Genomic DNA, 22,258 nt, shown 5'->3' with positions numbered 1-22,258 from the left:
ATGAAAATAGGTATTTGGGGCTTAAGTGGTTAATGTATATTTCTATGAATCACCTAAAGCTGCTAGTAACTAACTGTCAAATAATTGTAGTGGAGTAAAAACGAAAATATTTGCCTTTAATATATATAGGCCTACACTGGAGTAAAAGTTTAAGTATCAAAAATTTGAAATAGTCAAGTAAAGTAAATGTACCTCAGCAGCACTTGAGTAAATTCACTTTACGTACATTACGCTCCACTACTGGTGACACATATAGTCAGTCATGGCTTTGTGTTCCCTATCCCCAAAGGTATGTAGGTCAGGGGAGTGTTATGCAAATGACTTAACCTACAGCATGGGTGGTGCCCTCTCTTATCTAAATGTAGGCCATGCTAATTTGTTGGATATGTGTTCGACTTCACTCCACCTGCTCTGGGAGATAGTTGCATTAATTGCCATTAATAGGATAGCTTTTAGATGTTGAATTTAAGTGAGTCTTTACTCTTTGCATGTAGTGTCCTCATGGCAAATATCTGTCTTTGTTAAGTTTGTGCCAGGAGATCAAGAACAGTGTGTTCTGTGCACCTGAGTTTAATGTTGTTTAACATCGTTTAATGCAATCAGATAGGACTTTTCTGTTTGGATTTCTGGGCTGTCAAGGCCAGAAAGTAGTTTTTGCCACTCAGTAGGCGTTCCCGCATAACTTCCGGGTATGATGATGATGTCACACGCATACCCTCAATGCTTTAAATTGCTTTTGTGTTATTGATGAATACTTTAAAAATGTCATTATATTTCAGCATATTTCTCTTTTGAAAAATGTGTGACTATAGAATCTCTGAAGATCTGAGAGGGTGAGAGACTTAATGAATAAATGTGTTCCCCTTCAGGTAATCCACAAGAGTTATTTGCTGTGACTGTAGGATTTATGAAAACACTTCTTACTTTTTTAAGATACAAGGAAACAATTTATATTTTAAATGTATTCATTGCTGCCTCAAACCACTCCCTTGGACATGAATTATCTAGGAATCTCACACATAGAGCATCCTCTTTTACCAGAACAATTTCCCCAATTGCAGTGACAATTAGCCAATCTGTCGGAAAGATCATGGTATCTTAATGGGAAAATCAATTACATAACACAAATACTGGGAAAGGTCAACAAAATGCAGCTTTGTTTACAACAACATAAGCTATTCCAGCTGAGCCTCTCATGTCTTCTCATAATAGCATGATTACTGTTTACGCAGTAATTGTGCTATTAGGGCAATGTCCATCTTACATAATATAGACAGGGTCAGGGAAGCATAGCACCATATGATGATTTATTTTTTTAATGTTTTTTTTTGCGGCTTTCGCCTTTATTTTATAGAGGGAGTCGGGACAGACAGTAGGCTGACAGGAAGTGGGGGAGAGAGATGGGTAAAGGCCGTTGGGATCGGGAGTCGAACCCGCGGCACACTGCCAGACTCGGACTACCGGCCAAGGTGCCTGGACTGCTGAGCCACAGCCCAGGCCCATATGTGTGTGTGTACTAACACACACACACACACACACACACACACACACACACACACACACACACACACACACACACACACACACACACACACACACACACACACACACACACACACACACACACACACACACACACTTTAGTAATCAAGCAATCAATGTAAAAACATGTCAGCCACTCATTCAAGTATTTTTAATACCACAAAAGTACTAGGCTATGTAGTATGCAACATTTTCAGATATTTTTTTCTGTGTAGTGTTCATTCATTGTAAATCTATGCAAACAATTGAACCGAAAAAAAAAAAAAAAAAAAAAAAAAACAAGCCTGACCTCTGTTGGGCGACAAGCAAAACTGCATCTATAGCTTCAAGGAAGTAAGGAACTACTACATTTACCATGATTCTTCACTTCGGAGGGTCATCCGTCAACAGGAGTAGAAAGCGGAAACAAAAGAGGTTTATTATAAAAAACACAACACACCCTTGGTGACCGCGATACTCAGGAAAGAAATTACATGTATTGTATTGACCTCTCCAGCAATAATATCACATTTCGACTCAAAGAAAATATAGCGAGTTAAACTGTGTCCAGGCACGATTGAGGTCAGACAACATGGCACTGAAAAGAATCCAGAAGGTAAGTCAGCATTTTACACAGAATGTGTAGGCTACTACTATAGTAGCCTACAATAGTTAAAAACAAGGTTTATTTGAAAAGGTTTCAGTATTCTCATATACCGAAACGTCTTATTGCGTACTTGGGAACATTATATTGTATAATATGAGTCCGTTTGTCGACACGGCCATGTTGAATAGCAACAACAGTCAATGACAACTTTAGTTTGGCATCCCAAGAGCTATGCCGAAACTTGTTACAATTGACTTTCGTTACATAATCTAAGTTCCCAATAAAATGTGCTAATTTGGCTGCATTTCTGTAAAACAGCCACTTTACTGCTTTATTTTGTTTGGTTTATCTTGTTTATCGACCTAACCAGAGTAGTGGCACTGACAGCAGTGAAGGAGAGATATAGAACGTTATCTATCTATCTATCTATCTTGACTATCTATCTATCTATCTATCTATCTATCTATCTATCTATCTATCTATCTATCTATCTCATTATAACTGAAATATCAAACATGTCAATTCATCCCTAGATACACATACTAGTACTACAGTATACATAGCTCAGAGAGGTCAGAGCATCATGGTCAGCGCAGTGCAACATCCCTGGAGCATTTTGGGTTCAGTCAGTGCCTTGCTTAAAGAAAAATTGGTTGGCACTTGGCAAGTTGGCAGTGCACCATGGATATAGTAATGCAATCCACCCTTGTTTATGCCAGTTACAACTGAAATGCATACACCCTTCTGTCAGTGTCAGAGTTTAAACCAGCAACCTTTAATTCACTTGTTGGCCGTCCTGTCAACTTTTTAGGATTTCATTTAATGGAACCCGGACTCAAACTGGTTCTAAAGTGGCCGCTCTACCTCCGGAGCCACTGCCATGAAAAAAAACTAAAACGACAGCGACAATATATTACTTCTGTAATTTTTGTAGATACATTAATACCACAGAATTGTCAAAGTCTAAATCAAGATACTACATTTTATTTCTGTGTGTGTGTGTGTGTGTGCGCGTGTGTGTACTCAGGAGCTGAATGATCTACAGAGAGATCCTCCAGCCCAGTGCTCTGCTGGTCCAGTGGGGGATGACTGTGAGTTCACACTGGTTTTCAGAGTGGTGCATCTCATCTCATACATTCTATTTTATTAGCAGGAATGGATTCCATTCCCTGTGGGGCTAGAATTCAATGCTAGAATGTAAATGGACCTGTTGAACCTGTATTAATAACACTCACCTGACCTTCTTGTTCAACCATTAGAATTACTACAATTCACTCCATTTCACTGTAGGACAAGGGTTATCCTGCTTTCTTTTCATTTACATAAACAATACTAATGCAGGGCAAATTAACAATTAGTCACTCCAAATAATAAAATAATAAGAGCTAGATGTATACTGGAACAGGAACTGAACACATAAATATATATACTGTAACTGGGAGAGTATATGGCTTCTGGGAATTGAATGAATTAACCCCAGCTTTCACCAACTGGTGCTGCTCATCTGCAACACTGCAGAGAAAACTCTGTGGTCCATTGGATTGATTTACCTTTTAAATAATCCAAATGCAGCCTGAGACTAGAGAAAGGAGTGGTTGTTGTTGGAAGGGAACAGGTGATTGTTTTAGGCTGACCCTCAACACATGCTAGCAACAAGCTGACCAAGCTGACTCCTGGCAGAGAGGGAGAGCGATTGATATTTTTCTCATTAGACAAGTTATTTTCAATATCAATTATTATATTGCTTATTTTTTGGATTATTCTGTTAAATCTATGTGCCTCGTTTAGAACATAAACTGTGCTCATGATAAAATGGTTAAAAAAATCTACTTGGACGGTGTCTCAGGAGAGCTGTGGACACTACCAGTGACATCATCGTTTGACAGATTTTGTTTTTCAAAAAAAGTATTTAGATTTTTATTAACATGATGAACAATGGCTTCCATTATTGCATGCAAACTTTCCAGGAATAGAAGAAAGTTTCAAAGTAGCCTGCATTTTCTATTAGCTTGGATTCTCGAATCCCTATCAATGATGTCACTGGTAGATGAGTTTATGAAATGTCATCAGCCCTCCTCTCCCCATGGGCACACTTTAGCGGACAGCCGTGGATAGAAGAAGCTGTGTTTTACGTAATTTCTGAGTTTTTAGACAGCTGGTGGATGGAAATTAAGCTCCACCCCGCGGCTGACTGCCGCGGAGGAGAGCGTTACCGGGAATCTGTCTGTCGCGGCAGTCAGCTGCGGAAGTAGGGGCTTCTTTTGAATTTTGAATTGAATCTTCCTCTTTGTCCATCTCTCCGTTTGTCTGTTTCTCTCTCTCATTCCCATCTAGTGTTTCACTGGCAGGCAACCATAATGGGTCCAGTAAGTATTATCACATCTAAGCTATCTGTCTTTTCACAAGGACTTGAGGAGTCCATTAAAATAACTGGCTATTAGTGGCGTCGAGGGATATTAGTTGTTCAGCCTATCACTCCACTTTTCCAGTAATTCCAGTAATCGCCAGCCCATTCCATGAATTCTTCATTTAGAATAGTCTATACCCTAGCCTAGAATGTTCCAAATGTGCCATTGTCTTGCTCGTGGCAGGTTGATAATTGTGGTTGCACCCAGAATCTACCACCACCATTTGCTTATGAGCAAAAAATGTTCTATTGGTGCACTTCTTTCAGTCATTGCAAAAACAAATCTTCAGCCTTTTATTTTTGATTCATAGAATACTTTATTAAACGGTTTGCAAATGGTACAGAGTTATGATTTTACACACAAAAAGCACTAGGGTCTTGTTTCCATTATGGTCCTCACTAAAGGTTATTACACACTGGCGAATTAGCGACGCGATATATTCGTGCGAATAATTCGCATTTAAAAAAAACCAATTGAAGTCCATGCAAGCTTCCACATCAGTGGCGAATGTGCGAAAATGCCACCGTTTTCGCTTTTATTTGTTCGCTCTGGTGTCGTATTTTGCAGAGATTCGCAGGCGAACTGCAACATGCAATATTTCGCATTTTCAGATCGCTTATTCGCATCGCGTCGCTAATTCGCCAGTGTGTAATGACCTTAAAGCTCAATATAATGGTACCATTTCGGACTACTTGTGTCTCATGTTCATACTGCTATGTCTCAGAGGTGGTCTGTGGAATGCATAACAAAAATATTTACCTGCTTATCAGCAAATTAAGCTTGAAGTATTCCTTTAACCCATTTTTGGCGGGAAACACTTTTGGTGTATTAAGCATTATGTTGTACTTTAGCTATTGAAAAATAGCAGATCTACAAGCTCATAGTGCAGCACTGAGTGCCGTGCTACGAGATTGTACATCTGCTATTTTTGAAAAATCATAAATGTGGAGCAAAATTTATATATTCTTTCAGAGCGAACATTTTTAACTAAAATCTTTGCTTCTGGGGGGGGGGGGGGGGGGGTCCCCTGGAACGACTGATATAGAAACATGGGTTTTTCTGAACTGTCAGGATTTAGAAGACATTTGTAGAATCGTCCTCAGGTCTAAATGGGTTAAAATATGACGTGTTCATGTCTCTGCTCCTGTCAGGGTGACAGTCCTTACCAAGGAGGAGTCTTCTTTCTGACTATCCACTTCCCCACCGACTACCCCTTCAAACCACCAAAGGCAAGAGCTGGGTTCTCTTATCTTACTGGTATTCCATGAGGCCTTTATAATCAAATTAAATCAGATCAATTGAGGGAAATTATTTAATCTTCCACTGATCATCTTCTTACAGCTTGCCTTTACTACAAAGATCTATCACCCAAACATAAACAGCAATGGGAGCATCTGTTTGGACATTCTACGGTCACAGTGGTCTCCTGCCCTAACGGTATCTAAAGGTAACTAACACAAGTCTTATTTAGGCCAAACTAGCAGTCAATGTCCTTGTATATATTGTATACTTTAGGAAATATGAACTCTTTTGGTTTCTTGTGTCTGTTGTGTATGGCGAGATAAAATCAAGCATAATTATAACAAATATTCAAAGCGCTATTTCATTATATCTCCATTTCAAGGATGTGGTACTGGTTACAAGACACTATGGACCTTTTGTCAGCTATTGATAATATGCGCAAACACTGACAGGAAATAAATATGCCCATATAGCCCATTTAAAATATTTATGATGTCATGTTTGAATTGAAAAGCTTTAATTACACATGTTTGGGAGGGAAACAAAACTTTCATTGATATTTATCAAAAACATTTTGTCAGAAAATAAAATTACATTTATTGAGTGACACATTGTAGTTGACAGTGATATTGTATGGCTTTCAGTTTATTATACACTGATGGTAATATTTCTCTTGTAAAACGGTGTAGTAGAATTTTGAATTTTGATTAAAAAATAAATAGTAAATACATAAAAATGTTAGCCATAGTATTGGCAACATAGTAGTAGTACTGGAGCACGACAATGTGGCAATATATCTTATTGTAAGATATATTGTATGTTTAGAGCCAGACCGATATGTGGGCCTTGATTTGACTTTTTTGACAACTTTCGATATGGTAATTATGCAGTTAACGCATTCCAACCTCACATCCCTATTTTGGACTTATAATGACATTTGGCCATTATAAGTGAAACATTTCCAATCAAAAATATTCCCTGACACATTATTGTGGGCTTGTAAATCGGCAATTTTAGAAAATGTTATAAAATGGTTCAATAAAGTCAACTATCTATCACAAAGCTATTTATTTATTTTTGCTAAATTAATGTTCACAAACAAAATGGTTATAACATTTTGCACCTTTTGACATATTGTTCAAAACACCTGTAATTGGTGGTCTAAACAGGATCAGCATCGATCAGCCTATAGCCTATATTTAATTTGTAATGTTCTGTTTTCTCTGCTTCAGTTCTACTGTCCATATGCTCATTGCTATGTGACCCCAACCCAGATGACCCCTTAGTTCCTGACATAGCGCACACCTACAAGAATGACAAAGACAAGTGAGTATTCAGGCAATAGCTTACATGGTTACACCAGTATTATTCATGTCAAGACTCATTAGGTATTTGTTATTAATGTATGCCAGTAGCTATTCCTTTCACTCTCTTTGTTTGGCTAAATAGATTGTAGGATCATACTTTTAGCACATTAACAAATGCAACCAAAGCAGATTCTGTCAAATTGTTGAAGGAAAAACTAAAACCAAAAGTAGTCCTGGTATATAATTTCGGGGGAAATGAAATGGCTGTATATTATGTTATAAATTCACTACTGCAACAAAAGCCGACAACACCAGAAGGGGAAATAGGCAGAAATATATTATGTATCAGGACTTGTTTTTGCTGCATGGCAATTAGCAAGCTCTCTGTAGCAAGGTTTGCTATGTCATCAAGTCATAAAACTTGAACTTCACAACCTAGTAGCCATGAAAGTGAAAGTTGCATTTGGTTTGTCAAAATCAAAGCAAGTAAAATGGTCAAAGTAAATAAGACCTTAATCAAGCCACAGGAATATCAGATGCAGTCACTGTCAGTTAGTAGTCATTAAGAAAAAAAAGTTACTTGTCAAGAATGTCTCAGTTGGTGTACATACACTACAGTTGCACATGCACTTACTGTTTTATTTATTTTTCTTCCCCCCTCAGATACAACCATCTAGCAAAAGAATGGACCCAAAAGTATGCCATGTGAAAAAACCGAAATCTTCTTTTTCCTTTCTTTTTTTTTCCCTCAGCAGTCTCAGCACACTGTAAATTATAGAATGGATATATTGAGTAATATTAGGTAACATCTATCATCTTGTACTGTCATCAACCATGTCTTATCATTTGTTTTCAAATTGAGGTGTAGGTGATTTTATTTTTGCACAGATGATAAACATTGTTTATCAGCCTGGAAGGGATGCCTTGACATTTGGATGTCTGTTTTGTTTTCCCTAGTTTCATTTATCATTTCTGACAAGTTTTTTTGTAGAGATAAAAGGATGTGATTTAGACTGTAAATGCAAACACAGACAGACCCTTCAGAATTGATGCCAGAAGTTTGATTATTGTGTGTTATGTATGTATTATTGAAATTTAAGTTTAGCAAAACTGCTTTGTCAGTTTTCTTCGCTGAAGCCAATGAGAGGAGAGAAATAAATTACAACATTTGTCATTCAGCTGCCCTTTTACCTTGAATGCACTTTAGAAAGATAACTGTCTTATAACTGGAATTTCAGAGTCTTCACGAGAATGTGTTAACAAAATACTGAATACATCTCTGATCACTAAGGCGCACTTGATAAGGGCATCAGCTAAAAGTCTATAATGTAAAAGGACAAATACTGAGATTTATTTTTGACAGTTCGAGAGGTTTCTGACAGAGGAAGATATTGAATTTGGATATTTGATTGCATTTGGAATGTTAACCACATGGGAACCCTAGCGTACCTATTCTGGGCATGTCATAATAGTTCTGCAACAATAGAGGGTGGAAGATCGAGTGGCAAAGTGAATTTGGATGTATGTGTCAAGGCCAGGAAGTAGTTTTTGACACTCAGTAGGCGTTCCTGTATAACTTCCGGGTATGATGATGTCACGCGCATACCCTCTAGCCGATCTACAAGCTGAAAGTTGAATGAGTTATAAACACGAGTTTATGTACTTGTACAGTTGCCCTATTCTATAACATAACTTTTGGGCATAATAGAACATCTCAATTGTCCAAATCAAGGAGAACTAAATGCAGTTTTATTTGGCTCGCATCCCAATAGGAAAACACTTTCATGTTTCAGCACTAAGTCGCTTCTTAAGAGTAAATTCTCTGAAGAAGGTTATGTGCCAAAACGAATATGAGAAATGTGAATATTTTGTCATTGACTTGGAAATTTTAGATTTGCCACCCGTTTCATATTTTGGGGCAATATGTTCACTGGATTTTGGGTTTTGCACTCCACTGAGAACCCCATTCTTGAAGCACAACAAATTACCACTCCAATATTTTTACTCCATTCTTTAGAATAGAATTTCAAGACATCATATAAAATATATCATTACAAACTATGCACTGCACCTCTGCATGGGAACAGCTGTAGTGTTAGATCTTTGGTTGTATTCACAGGCACATTTAATGATTTGTCATTATCCATGTCTAAAGCCAAGGTTTACATTTGAATTATGTAAATATGGCATGCCCCCTTTGGCCCCTTCCCACTGAGAAGATTTGCTCTCACAAAATGTTTAAAAGCTGATTTTTATGTTCCAAAGCCTTGTCTTGGAGAGTTTTTGTACTAAATAAAAAATGGTACGAGTTTTATCATTATTTGTTGCTATAAGCTAAGTTTTTACAAAACTGCTTAGTTTAATTTAATTAATTCGTTTTCTTCCTATTCTTTTATTTCTCTGTCATTACATTTAGTTTCAAATAAAAAAATCCGGGTTGGAAAAAGTGGCACTCCAACCTGGACGATTGTTTTATTTGAATACTTTGTTAAGCTGACTATCCACAGTAAAACAAAACCATATGATATATCAAGTTTTTGTTTATTTTATATTTGATCTAATTAATGCAAATTATAAGATATAGGCCTACTCATTCAAACACCAAACAAAACCAAAACACCATATAATGGTAAAAAGAAAATGTGTCACTCAAAACCATAGACTATAAAAATAGAACTAGTGGTAAAAGTGCAAACAAAACTACAAATGCATTAGCATAAATGTTCATCGTTCAGTCAGTGTCAGCAGCACAGAATCTGTGGCGAATCTGCCGCTGTGAAACACAGACTACAACATCACAACAACACACTTGACCTTCTCTCCCACAATGCACCTGGTGGAGAATAGTAGGCGCCTTCTGCTCAGCTCCATCCATGTTCTCTGTTTTGCAGCCTGCTGCTAGCTGCACGTTGCAGAGGAGTAGAGGCGGCCTGGATTAAGGCACCTGCAAAAACAGCAACTTTTTAACTTGCCTGGGACAGCAAAACCGTCCATTTGTTATACAGAAGAGCGACCTAATCTCAGTCCTCCATGCAGACATGGCTCCCTTTAGCGTAATGACTGCTGGCGTTAGCCTCCTGGCTAAATCCTTCAATGTGTTCTCCTGCACCAGCATTCTTGCAAGGTAACTTTAAACTTCGGATCTATGGGCAGTTCCCAAAACTACCAGGCAGACAGACACCACCTATCTGTCTGATTACTATAAAACAAATAGTGTAACTTCTAACGAAGAGCGCAATGTGGTTTTGATTGATTGATTATTTATTTTCGTGTCCTGCACACAATGTGCCCAAGTTCAACCCTCATGGGTTTATAAGACACCATTTCACAATTGCATTTACAGCAAGTTTACATTACATAATTCATGCATTTACAGCATGTTTACATTACATAATTCATCAACATGTGGTCGTTTGCTTAGTCAATTCAAAGGGATATACAAAGGTAAACATTTCCACTGAGTAATATTACTTGTCTTTTATGTTCACATGGTAGTGGTTCAGTAATTGTACGTATGTATATGTGGTTAAATATAGCTAACATTACCGTCTTGGCTTATATGGTTAAGTATGCAATGGTCTTATTATGGCACATAATGATGGTTTCATCCTGATATGTTATGTGTTTTCAGACATTTAGGCCAGTATTCAACCTTTTTCACATCAAGGCCAATTATTTATTCAGCATTTGAGCCACGGACCACCATTTGATGAGATTTAGTTAGACCCAAGACTAAAGAATATTTTGTTATTGAATACTATTTTGTCCATTTCCATGTAGCCGCAATTTGCTCATTGCAACACTAGATATTCTTTTAAATAATTGGTTGTATCTAGAGTTGCATTGACAATTGACAGCTCATTGATCAAATTGAAATATCCAAATAAGAAATTCTGTGCAGGTGATTATTTTAAGTGTTAGGGTTTGGAAGCTCTCGTCAAAGTCACTGTACAGCCCTGCATACCACCTGGAGCTCTTGAGCAGAGTGGAGTCTGAGTATGCCAAGGTAAAGGTTGGCCTTCGGCTGAATGTCAAGAAAACTGAGCTGATCACCGTCCTATAACATCCAAACGGAACATCCACCTCTCACAACAACAGGAGGCACTGCTCTGAAGGAAGTCAATGACTTCAAGTATTGAGCAAGATCTAAAAGTGAGGAAGGCACTTGCATGGAGGGCCCTGAATGGCATGACCAGTGTATGGAACTCCAACCTCCCCCGACAAATCAAACTCGGCTTCTTCTACGCGACGGTAGAATCTGTTCTCCTATATGGCAGTGAATGCTGGACCCTGAAGCCAACTCTGCAGAAGGCTCTAGACGGGTGCTACACCAGAATGTTACATGTAGTGCTCAACATCAGCAAGAGTACACATGTTACCAACGAGAATCTGTATGCCGGAATATTCAGGGTGAGCAACAAAATAGCTCTCGCAGGTGTGACGCATGTGACTCGCAGGACACTGCCAGAGGCACCAAGAGCTCCCAGCCAGCAAACTGGTGCTGTGGGAACCAACACATGGGCACCGGACTGGTCACGAGGACGTCCCATACTAACAAGTGGATGTACTCAAGAAAGATGCAGGAGCGCAAAGCACAAATGAGCTGGCCGGATGTATGGAGAACCGGGATGAATGGAGGCGACGATGGAAGGCTCGTCTGAGGACGACCTAGAGAGATATGAAACAGTTTTTACTTGAGCCCTGTGTTTTAATGATGGGGGTGTATCATTTCAGTAAACAAAACATATGTTTATTACATATTTACATACGTAGCATATGTAGCTTTTTAAGTTAGTTTAATGAATACACGATATTACATGTACTCACTGTTACACCATTATTGAATGAATATGTATGTGTTGTGTGTTCTTTGTTTGTTTGCATGTGCCAGAAGTACCAGGATTCTCCCAGCAACATATTTCAGTTTGGGGAAGAGTCTGAGTACATCGACTTTGAATGATGGCCGACCAAAAGCACCAATTAATTCTTACTTGAGATATGTAGTTCAACAAAAGCCATTCATAGTTAGACAAAACCCAGGTAGGCAAAATACAAATGGCATACAGTTGAGATCATTCAATTTCTAATGTTCATTGGCATTTTCTGTACTACTGTACTGCTACTATTTGAATTGAGTCGTTCATGCTGGTGTAGTTCATAGTGTTTTACAATTGGTAAAAATGTATTGAATCGTGATTTCCTTCAGCAATGAAAGTCACGGAGATCGCCAGAAAGATTGGTCAACAATGGAGCACACTGAGTCCAGAACAGAAACGGGTAATTGCTCACTATAAATTCTTTGTTCTAACAGTCGGCTTCATTTAGAATTAGAAGCTTTGTCTGAGCAATGCAGGGAGCAAACCTCTATCCTTGATAGCATTAGAAGTTTAGATGAGTCTTTGCTGAGTGACAATGAGCCATGCAGGATCAGTGGTTGTCTTTCATGTACTGTTTTATTTATAGTTAGGATAAATGATCTACATCTCCTAATTTGAACCGTATTTTATACGTCTTTGTACCATGAATCACTATTTTTACAAAACAGGGACGCTAGGTTGAAAGTAGTTTTAGACGGCTGGGGGACAATGGAATAGGCTATATTGGGTTTAAGTGGTTAAATTATTGTCTTGAGTTTTCATAAGGCTGTGTAAACTTTATTGAAACATTCCATCTCTCTTCTCCATGTAGCCATTTGAGGTGGCGGCTTTGCGCGACAGGGAGCAATTTAAAAAGGACCTTGAGCAGTACCAGGCCCGGCTCACCCCAGCCCAGATCGAACAGAAGGCAGAGGAGAGGAGAGAGAGGTTGGCTAAGCGGAATGCTAAGCGCAAGAAGAAGGTAAGGGATGAACAACTGGATAGATGAAAAGTGGAAGACGGAGGGATTGGTGTATGGAATAAGGGTGGGGAATGGAGGCTGAAACGGGAGGAAGTCTATCCACGGGTGATAGAAGGATGAGGGAACTATAGTCTTATTTAACCACTAGCTCATTTTGGTACCCTTGTTTAGCTTTTCTGTATTTGGGGAGATGTCAGGGGATATGACAAATAAGGGCTGAAACGGGGATACAGTACCGGGACATCTCTAGTGTAAACACAAACTTTGTCCTAAAACAAACATTAAATGCCATTGATAATGAATGGCCAGTTTTGAGTGTTTGTCCCAACACAAACATTGAAGACGAAGGTGAGGACGCAAATTCTAATTGGCCGGTACGAAGTCAGAGCGCCCCTCACTTCACACAGGTGTGATTTAAAAAAAAATATATTGTTGTAGACTAGGGAACCAAGTATAGGGGACCCCAGTCAAGGAAGTATATTTAAGTTGTTAAAAAGTCATTTATAGAGGGTATGCGCATGCTTAAAGTGAATGGCACATCGAGTGGCAAAGTAACATGCAAAGTGAGTTTAACATTGTTTAATGCAATCAGAAATGACTTTTCTGTGTGGATGTATGGGCTGTCAAGGCCAGAAAGTAGTTTTTTGACACTCTGTAGGCATTCCTGCATAATTTCCGGGTTTGATGATGATGTCACGCGCATACCCTCTATTTCGGCCTGGGCCGGCTTAGCGGTCCAGGCACATTGGCAGGTAATCCTGCATGACGTTGTGTCACGGGTTCGAGTCCCGATCCCGAAAAAACTTTGCTGTGTGTCCTGGCCATCTCTTTCCTGTTTCCTGTACCTACTGTACTTCTATCAATAAAGGCAAAAAAGCCCCCATATATATATATATATATATATATTCTCTTCTTTGTCCCTATTAGGAATTGACCAGTCTGGGGAAGCCCAAACGCCAACGCAGTTCATTCAACATCTTCATGTCAGAGCAGTTTGACAAGGCTAGAGGACACAACGTGATGGTCAGTACACAACTGTAACATTTGACTCATCTTTCCTTTGTTCTCTTGCTTTCTCTGTCTGCCCCCTCAGGAATCTCATCACATCACAGGATGATTGACACAGGGGTGAAAAATGGGTTACAAAATCGTGGGACAAAAAATATAATTAATAAAAAAAGAAGGTCCTGGGTTCGATTTCCACTTGGGGCGCTGGGGGCGTGTCCTCTCCTCCGCGTCATCAGTGCCCATACCCGAGGCGGGGTTTGGCGAAAGGGCCTTTCTGTGTAGAGTTTGCATGTTCTCCCTGTGTCCCCTAGGGTATCAATCAATCAGCCTTTATTTATATAGCACATTATAACGCAACCAGGGTTGACCAAAGTGCTTCACAACAAAATAAATTAAAGCAAAATACAAATACATCAAGCAGAGCATAGAAAAACATATAGCATATAAAATCAAATAACATTGAAAGTAAAAACATTGAAAATAAAAATTGAATTGAATTGAATATATACGTAGATATATATAGATATATATAGATTATATAATTGGAAAAAAAAAAAAAAAAATAATTTCATAAAACCTTTACACAACTCAACAGGAGTCAACTACCTAACCGTAGACTTGTGCCACTATGTGCATAACAGGAGGGATAGTTAAGGCTTGTAAGCACTACTGTAGCTTTAATAACATTTGCATTTGTTTTCTTTTTTATAACCATCATCCAAACATGTTTTTAACATTTAAAGATAATGATGCTTTTGTTGCTGTCTTTCAGGCAAAGATGAAGTCAATGAGAGACGAGTGGAAAAGAATGTTGACTTATCAAAAACAGGTTAGACTATACGTACAGTATCTAATGCAAACTCACTAAACTCTTTTCTTTTTTGTTCAGCCTTCAAATCATCTTCTCGCTTCCCGTCATGTCTTAGGTGTACATTCAGCTAGCAGAGGATGATGGTGTTCGTTACAAGAACGAGATGAGATCATGGGAGAACCACATGGTGGAGATTGGACGAGCTGACCTCCTCCGCGAAAAAACCATCACCGACAGGAAAAGGGCTGCAAAAAAGGTTACTGCGGCTAAACAAACCGCCACCGGCAGAAAGACGGCTGCCACAAAGAGTACTGCAGCTAAGAAAGTAAAGGCTAAGTCTAAATCTACAGCATCCAAGAAGTCGTCAAAGTAAAAAACTACCGGAGGTGCAACAGGGACCATTCGGAGAACAAAATAAACATAAGATCTACTGAATAGAGAGGAGTTATAGCTTATTTATTCTTAAGCGAGTGACGCCGAAGTCCAACCACAAAGAATAAATGAAGCTTTTGTCATCTCAACTGGAAAGAAATGATCAGATTCTGTCAGAGCAGGTACACATTTGGTATACAAAACTTGAAGGATTACCTTTGTGGTATTAGATACCTCTGTTTTTCCTCAGTTGCCTGTTTTTTTTTTTTTTTTTTAAAGCTTTGCTTGTTTGTTGTCACAAACATGTTCCAAAGGAGTTAACTTTTGTTTAAGCTTCCAGAGACCTCACAAACAAGTACATTTGATACATTGGTTTATAAGCCAAAGTAGGAATAACCCATTTGAAAAATGTCTTCCTGTATACCAACATTATGATTTGCTTTGTTGTGATGTGTGTGCTACATTACACAAATAGTTATGTCTTCAAAGTTTCATAAAGTTTGATTTAGGTTTAACAGCCACAGCATACCTTGAGGGGATGTGAAGGTTATTGTTGCCGTCCCACAAAACAACCACATGGTTATTTTATTTTTATCTTATGTTAACCTTTGATGTATTGTATACTATACTGTATAGTTTGGATCTTGGAAGTTTTCAGGTGAGTCTGGTGGCTGGTCCAGAGTGAGATGTAGCAGGTCTTCTGCTATGTCTAGTGCCACAGTTTTTGAGTAGTGGCAGAATCAGTTCCCCCTCTTCGCAACCTGAGCAAACACTTTCCTGTGTCATTCAATAAGTCGGCTCTGTTCATTTTAGTGTGGCATTAGCTTCCACAATACTAGATTCAAACTGAAATATTTGTCATTCATCAAAGTGCTTTGTGGAAATCTATATACTGTACTGAACTGGTAGTCATTGAAACTGAAAGAAGGAACTGCTAAATGCAATTTTCCAACCAGGCCATGTATAACTACAATAAAGCTCCGGTGATCTTTGTTTAAAATGAGCTGTTATTGCCAAATACTTATTTTTGATGAGTTACACCAAGTGGAATATTGTTTGGCCCACATCCTTTATGCCCGTTGGGACGTTCTTATCAGTCTAAGAATGGCAATCTATTACTATTTTGACACGGTAAAGGTCAGTTCAGTGGATTAACTGGTAAAATGGTCATTTGTACCACTAACCTGTTCCACAGCTACCTAAAAGTTAAAGAATGTGTTCATGTGTTCTCCCTGTTTAGATACCAGTAACCAAAAGATCTAGTATTCGTTTTTGTGTTAATCTTTACAGTCAGTATTGGGTGTATATCATAGTACTGTATGAAACGTTTGCATTTAACCAATTTCCTTTTGTAGACTGTATTTAGCGCTACTTTTGTATTCTATCTTTACTGAATAAACATTTACATCAACTTTTTTTCTTATACAATCTCTTGCTGTGTATAGTGCAATATTTAATTAAAGCAATGTATAAAAAAAGTCCACAAGGTTTTATTTTATTTTATTTTAAGAAGGCATAGTTTTAATGTTTTCTTTTTGCGGAAATGGCAACAAACCGCTCCGTTCTCTTTGAAAAGTAAGTAGCCTTGCAGAGCCATGAGGCCCACAGGGCAGGAGCCTATCTCCTGTTTCTGTAGCGTGAGGCTGCTTGATGTACACCCCCTGGACATGATGCTAGTATGTCGCAGGTACTTACCCCCAATCCAACCATTGATGCCGAGTGTCAAGCAGGGAGGCACTGGGTTCCATTTTTAGTCTTTGGTATGACCCGGCCGGGATCGAACCCCGACCTCCCAGTCTCAGGGCGGACACTCTAACCACAAGGCCACTGAGCTCTTTGAAACGCATTGTTGGAATCCGCTGCAAGCTCGGTGTGACCGCACCCTCAAGCAGTATTATACTTTTAGTTTTGTGTTTTTATGCCTTTATTATTGATAGGAAAAATGGGGAGTGACACGCAGCAAAGGCCTTGGTGCCCGGACCGCTACACCAGCGCTCTGGGCCTCAAGCAGTATTTTATGAGTAGCACTTTGCTCATAACAAAGGCAATTAGATTTGCAAATTTCTTTTGGAAACAACTTTCATCTGCACAGCCAAGTAATCCTTTTTTTTTATTTTGTGATATTCAAAGAATACTGATGGCCCAGTCATCACCATGCCTGCTACTGTCACTAGCTTCTACTGTCCTAAAATAGACCATGTGGCTGATAGACAATCTGATCAGGCCCAAGATAATTGTGAAACATTTGTGTGTTGGATATGGCTACGGTAATAATCAGGTTCAGGTATGGAACCTAAAATGTCTAATCTCTACATTCCAGATACTACCGAGTCTGACCCAAACTTGAAAAAGAAAATAATGAAAATAAATTCCAGTAACATTTTTAAGACATTGTACATTATCAATGCTTGCTGTTTAACAGTCAATGGATCAAATGTCAGCTGCCTTAACAGACATGTTGCAAACATGTCAACAGATCCATCTGTTGTGTTGGACCAGTTTGGAGTAGAGCCTAGAAGGCAGATCAGCTCCTGAAGATACTATATACAAGCTACAGTTCTTCAGTATCTAGATCAGTCTCAGAATCAATGGTTTGTGCTGTAGTTGTGTCATGTTCCTTGTAGTTCCTTCTCACTGATGACCAATCTCCACATTGTGTTTTCTAATACAAAAGCTATAAAAATGAATACGTACATCCTCTGTAGAAAAGCTGGTAATGCTGTACAGAACAAGCTTGGGTAACACTTTACTTAAAGGTCGGGTCTATATACCGGTAATGCATTTATCTTCATAACACTATTTATAAATGTTTTTAGTAAACAACTTTATAAACCTTATCAGTTATGCTTAATTATAAACATTTATAACAAGTGTTATGAGACCATAAGTGCATTATAAATATGAGTATAATGCATTATCGACCTGACCTTTAAGTAAAGTATTACTCAAGTTTGTTAGCCAGTCTGGAGTCCATACTGTAGCAGATGACCCTACACATCATCTGTGTTCTGTTGTCTCCTGTGGAGCTTCCTGCAACAGAGCCTGGAAATCAGGTGAGCAGACCAGCTTATGTTGAACGTTCCCTAGTACTGTCATATCTCCTGTTCGACCATCAGAGAGACGCACACACACCAGTTGCTGCAAGAGGAAAAGAGAAATGCTTGCATAATAGCTTGCATAATGAATGGCAAGGTAATTTCTATCTATATACAGTATATACCGTGTATTATCTCCTGGGCACCCGTCATTGCCCTCAGGCATGGTTATCAGCCCTCGCCTAGGCTTGGGCTGATGCCTGCCCTTGGCTCGATAAAAAGGGCAACTGGCGAATAACAGGGTGATCTTTTATTTGTCACATACTATTTTAAGTTAATAGAGTGACATTGCTGTCTAGAAGGAATTTCCACGGCAAATAAAATGGTATATAATCTGTTATATAATACGAATTTTACCAAACTATTCAAAGCAACCTTTGTCTGATTTCTAACAGAATTCAGTGATTGACAAATCACAATCAAGCATTCAACTAGGCTGTGTAACGAGCACGGCATAATAAGACATAATGTACACACCTGTAGGAATGAGAAGGCAGCTCCATCAGACACGTCCATGATGATGTCACCCAGCTTTAGTTGAACCTTGCCTGACTTCCTGATTTGTAGTTTGCCCAGCATGCCTTCTGGGAAGTCGGAGAGAACAGGACAGCTCTCCTGAACCACTGTGTCCTGGAAGAGAGTGATGTTTACAACATGATATATGAATGACACATTTAGCAAATGTAGAGTTGGATAAGGAAAGAATGCCCCTAACTAAACACACATCATGACAAATTACATTAATTTCAGGACTAAATCTGAGTTACGTTAGTTAACCCACTTGTGATTTTAGATGTGCTGTCCTTTTGTCTTCTACTTTGCCTTCTTTCTTGGCAGGTTTCTCTGGCATGTGGCTAATGGAATCATCCTTGGAGGCAGGGGGTCTGCCAGGCATGCAGTCAGGCAGCTGGATGAAGAACAGCTCCTCTCTGCCAGACAGGCTGAGCCCCTTGAAAAGTTCTGCCGCTGACGGCTGCTCTGGTCTGGGTTGCTCTGTCCTGCTCTGGGACCCTCTCCCATAGGGGGCGGTTCTAAAGAGGGGCGGTTCAGTGGAGCTGGAGGGTATGTCCTCTTTACCTGTCAGTAATCGAATAGACTAGAATGTCATTGATCTGGTGATGAATGTGTTAAGAAATCAAAGGTACAGTAATAATATACTGAGCTACTGGCTCACTTGTTTGTTGTTGACTGTCACTGTACGGCATGAAATTCAGACCACAAAAAACTACAAAAATAGCCGATCTACAAGCTCACGTGTCGTGACACAACTCATTGTTGAAAAACGCAGAGGTAATAGCGGTCACAAAGCACAGGCGTAAACGGAACTTCTGCATACTCTGCATACGGTCTATGAGTCTGCTCTTCTCAAGATGACATCGGTGGTGGTTCAAAGTAGAATATGACGTAAAAGAAGAAACCTTTGAGCTTGAGGAAGGGTCTTTCTTACATGTTGCGGTGGTTGGCGACACCACCGCTTGCTTTGACAAGCTGTTGGACTGACACAGAGGCAGCTGGATGGGTCTCAGTTTGTCATCGTTCCTTAAACCTGGGTCATCTATAAACTGTGGTTTCGAAGACAAGTCATAAGCAACATGAGTTTCGCACTACAATGATCAGAGTAGACTAGTACACTGAAATATTAGCAACACCTTAGTATTAAACATCCCCCTTTCATTTGTCTCATCCCCTTTATCAACATCAAAATTCAAATACACCTCTTCTTTAATGAAAGATGTGAAATTGACAACAGACTGTTTGTCCGTCCACAGTCCCATGTTTTAACTGTTATGTTGCATTTGTATAAAGAGAAGTACGTACGTCATCTCGCTGCAGTTTGCTGAGAATCTCGTCCTCATCTTCTTCTGTGCCTTTCTCCTTTTTAACAAATTTAAACTCAGAGCTGGTTGAGGTGTCGCAGAGAATTGTGGGACCCCGCCAAGCTGAAGGGTTAAGAGTGATTTTGTTTTGTTATTGAATTGACTAATCGATTGATTGATTTTAAGAGTTGTTTAAGAGTGAGTGCCGTGAAAATGAAGAAACAAGAAGAGAGGAAGGAATGTAAATTTGCTAAATAATTGTCACCTGTTTTGCGTATGGTGTCCGCAGGCCCTTGTTCAAAGATGGAGTGAGACTGAATTGTCGGAGGCCTCTCTCTTCTCCTGCCTCGGTTCTCCCTATTCCTGTCCTCCCTCTCTCTTCTCTCCTTCCTTGGTACCACTTGAGTCTCCTCCTTTGACCTGAAAAGGTTGCGTGATCAGTGAAGCCCTATGCAAGCAGCAGGCAAAAATGTCCAATGTTACAAATAGCTATTTATATTATTGTGTCAGCTACTCACTCATCTCTGACTTTCCTGACAGCCTTGATGTTCGGCTCATAGGTTTTCTGCCCAGAAAGAAACGGAAATTGTGGGATTTTTAGTGCACATCTCAAAGTTCACTGAGATGATATGTAATTTACAGCTATTACAACATGGTTACAAACCCTATTACGTTATAAATGTTTTTCTATATCCTATATTGTATTCATATTTTTGCCCAAATTATAGTCAACATACATAGCATAGAGCCAAAGACCTAGGTCTGGTCCATCTAATGCTTAATTATTCTGCCTTAATGCAAGGCCGAATTAATTATTAATTAATTATTAAGCAATTAATTAAGCAATTAGCAAAGACCTCATCTGATCTATGGAATTGATGAATTTAATTGAATTACCTTTGGCTTTTTGAAGCCTCCCAGAGTCAAGTCCCTGGACCTCAGAGAGGTCAATCTGCCAGCGGAGGGGGGTGGGGACAGCCCTTTGGGGCGGCCTGGGAGCGTTCTGCTTGCGGTCAAACTCAGCCTAGACTCCCCGCTGCCACTGCACGTCCCGGCGGCACCTGATATACAGTCCTCATCCGGCGGTTCGGTCATAACTATTAAGAATCAAACCCCCTTTATTATGTTCTTTGGGAGGGCCAGGTGGTTGCGTCTTTGTTTTGGACGCCCACGCAGACCATCTTCTTCTGTCAACCCATCGGCAGCCGGAGGGGGGAGTGTCTCTTTTGTCTCGGTCTGTCAATCAACAGGAAACCACAACAACGATTTGCATTCGCTATCTCTCTCTTGCAAGTAGCACCAACAACAAAACCCCTGCTTTGAACCAACTACAACATTACTCATGGTAAAACTTAAGAATGGGGGGGCTTATTATTGCCCTCCATTTTGTTGACGACATGCACGAAGGCTAGGCTGAGGCGGAAAAGCGATGGTCTGATTCATGCAGTTGCATACTATAACAAAAATATAATTTCTTCGTAAAGTACTTTGGTATCCCATTTCGACCCAATATTTCCCTAGGTTGTTAGATAATGTTCTGAAAGGCCGCGTACGTTTCCTGGCAGGTCGTTTCTCCTACTACAGTACATCTTCATGGATTAATGTTACATACCCGCGGTGCTGTGAGTTCCTCTTCAGTAGCCTATGCAGAAAATGCACACGTTTTATTCTTCTAGAATGTTGCAAATGTTCACATTTTGATGTGTCTGTCTGGTCTGCACAGTCCGACAGCTTTGTTTCTCTTCGCGGTCACTGCACGGTGTGTTGTTGTTATTAAAAAGGGGAAACGCAATATAGTCTGAGGCCGCAAGGTGGTGCGGTTGGCCTTAGTTTGTGTTTTCTAAAGGCAACTCCCTGTAGTGCAGTTTTCAACCTTTTTCTTTTCTTATCAAGGTACATTGGGCATTTGAGCCAAGGACCACCATTGGATGACATTGCCTCTCAGACCCAAAAGGTTCTCATCTCACTTTCTTCACATTCTCTAATTGTGTATCTTCTTGTAAATGAAGTAATGCAGATATTTATCAATAATTAAAGTGTGTAAATTGAAACCAGTTTGGTTTCATTTTACACTCTCAAGAGTTAAAGATCTAGGGGTCCATATGGTTATCAAACTCTACATCATTTAGCTGGGGACCACTTGGAACAACCTCAAGGAGCACTGGTGGTCCCCGGACCACATGTCACTGCTGAACTAGTATTGATGCCATGATTACAGAGAGAGAGAGAGAG

The 22,258-nt window shown here is 39.5% G+C and overlaps 3 protein-coding genes across 3 annotated transcripts; 2 read left to right on the top strand and 1 right to left on the bottom strand.

Moving 5' to 3' along the window:
• The first annotated feature begins 1,907 nt into the window (after window positions 1-1,907).
• Window positions 1,908-9,402, top strand: ube2d1b (ubiquitin-conjugating enzyme E2D 1b). Its single transcript, XM_083786676.1, has 7 exons — window positions 1,908-2,137; window positions 3,156-3,219; window positions 4,463-4,494; window positions 5,688-5,765; window positions 5,878-5,983; window positions 7,011-7,104; window positions 7,749-9,402. Exons 1-7 carry the CDS (start codon window positions 2,114-2,116, stop codon window positions 7,792-7,794), a joined length of 444 nt encoding a protein of 147 aa, XP_083642802.1. The 5' UTR covers window positions 1,908-2,113; the 3' UTR covers window positions 7,795-9,402.
• Window positions 9,403-9,909: 507 nt separating this feature from the next.
• tfam (transcription factor A, mitochondrial) lies at window positions 9,910-16,465 on the top strand. The gene is made up of 7 exons (XM_083787733.1): window positions 9,910-10,209; window positions 11,977-12,125; window positions 12,292-12,362; window positions 12,774-12,923; window positions 13,851-13,946; window positions 14,704-14,760; window positions 14,858-16,465. The coding sequence occupies exons 1-7, from the start codon at window positions 10,124-10,126 to the stop codon at window positions 15,113-15,115; spliced, it is 867 nt and encodes a 288-aa protein (XP_083643859.1). The 5' UTR covers window positions 9,910-10,123; the 3' UTR covers window positions 15,116-16,465.
• LOC310874845 (DNA-directed RNA polymerase III subunit RPC4) lies at window positions 15,873-21,801 on the bottom strand. Its single transcript, XM_083787732.1, has 9 exons — window positions 21,639-21,801; window positions 20,924-21,262; window positions 20,545-20,591; window positions 20,292-20,446; window positions 20,028-20,149; window positions 19,657-19,771; window positions 18,991-19,286; window positions 18,687-18,839; window positions 15,873-18,252 (listed from the first exon to the last, which is right to left on the bottom strand). Exons 2-9 carry the CDS (start codon window positions 21,119-21,121, stop codon window positions 18,112-18,114), a joined length of 1,227 nt encoding a protein of 408 aa, XP_083643858.1. The 5' UTR covers window positions 21,122-21,262; window positions 21,639-21,801; the 3' UTR covers window positions 15,873-18,111.
• Window positions 21,802-22,258: the final 457 nt, after the last annotated feature.

Source organism: Protomyctophum parallelum (genome assembly GCF_964188405.1).
Source record: "Protomyctophum parallelum genome assembly, chromosome: 17".
Classification (NCBI taxonomy): domain Eukaryota; kingdom Metazoa; phylum Chordata; class Actinopteri; order Myctophiformes; family Myctophidae; genus Protomyctophum; species Protomyctophum parallelum.
Note: the sequence above shows the minus strand (reverse complement) of the source record. Positions and strands in the feature narration are given on the sequence as shown.

Bases quoted from the DNA above. Each gene is read 5' to 3' on its own strand.
- LOC310874845 (XM_083787732.1), bottom strand. From the start codon at position 21,121: ATGACCGAACCGCCGGATGAGGACTGTATATCAGGTGCCGCCGGGACG. The intron at 20,447-20,544 runs GTGAGTAGCTGA...CAACCTTTTCAG, and splicing joins GTCAGGAAAGTCAGAGATGA to GTCAAAGGAGGAGACTCAAG. The intron at 19,287-19,656 runs GTAAGAAAGACC...GATTACTGACAG, and splicing joins GTCGCCAACCACCGCAACAT to GTAAAGAGGACATACCCTCC.
- tfam (XM_083787733.1), top strand. From the start codon at position 10,124: ATGGCTCCCTTTAGCGTAATGACTGCTGGCGTTAGCCTCCTGGCTAAA. The intron at 10,210-11,976 runs GTAACTTTAAAC...TGCATGTGCCAG, and splicing joins TGCACCAGCATTCTTGCAAG to AAGTACCAGGATTCTCCCAG. The intron at 13,947-14,703 runs GTCAGTACACAA...GCTGTCTTTCAG, and splicing joins CTAGAGGACACAACGTGATG to GCAAAGATGAAGTCAATGAG.
- ube2d1b (XM_083786676.1), top strand. From the start codon at position 2,114: ATGGCACTGAAAAGAATCCAGAAG. The intron at 3,220-4,462 runs GTGAGTTCACAC...ATTCCCATCTAG, and splicing joins TGGTCCAGTGGGGGATGACT to TGTTTCACTGGCAGGCAACC. The intron at 5,984-7,010 runs GTAACTAACACA...TCTCTGCTTCAG, and splicing joins TGCCCTAACGGTATCTAAAG to TTCTACTGTCCATATGCTCA.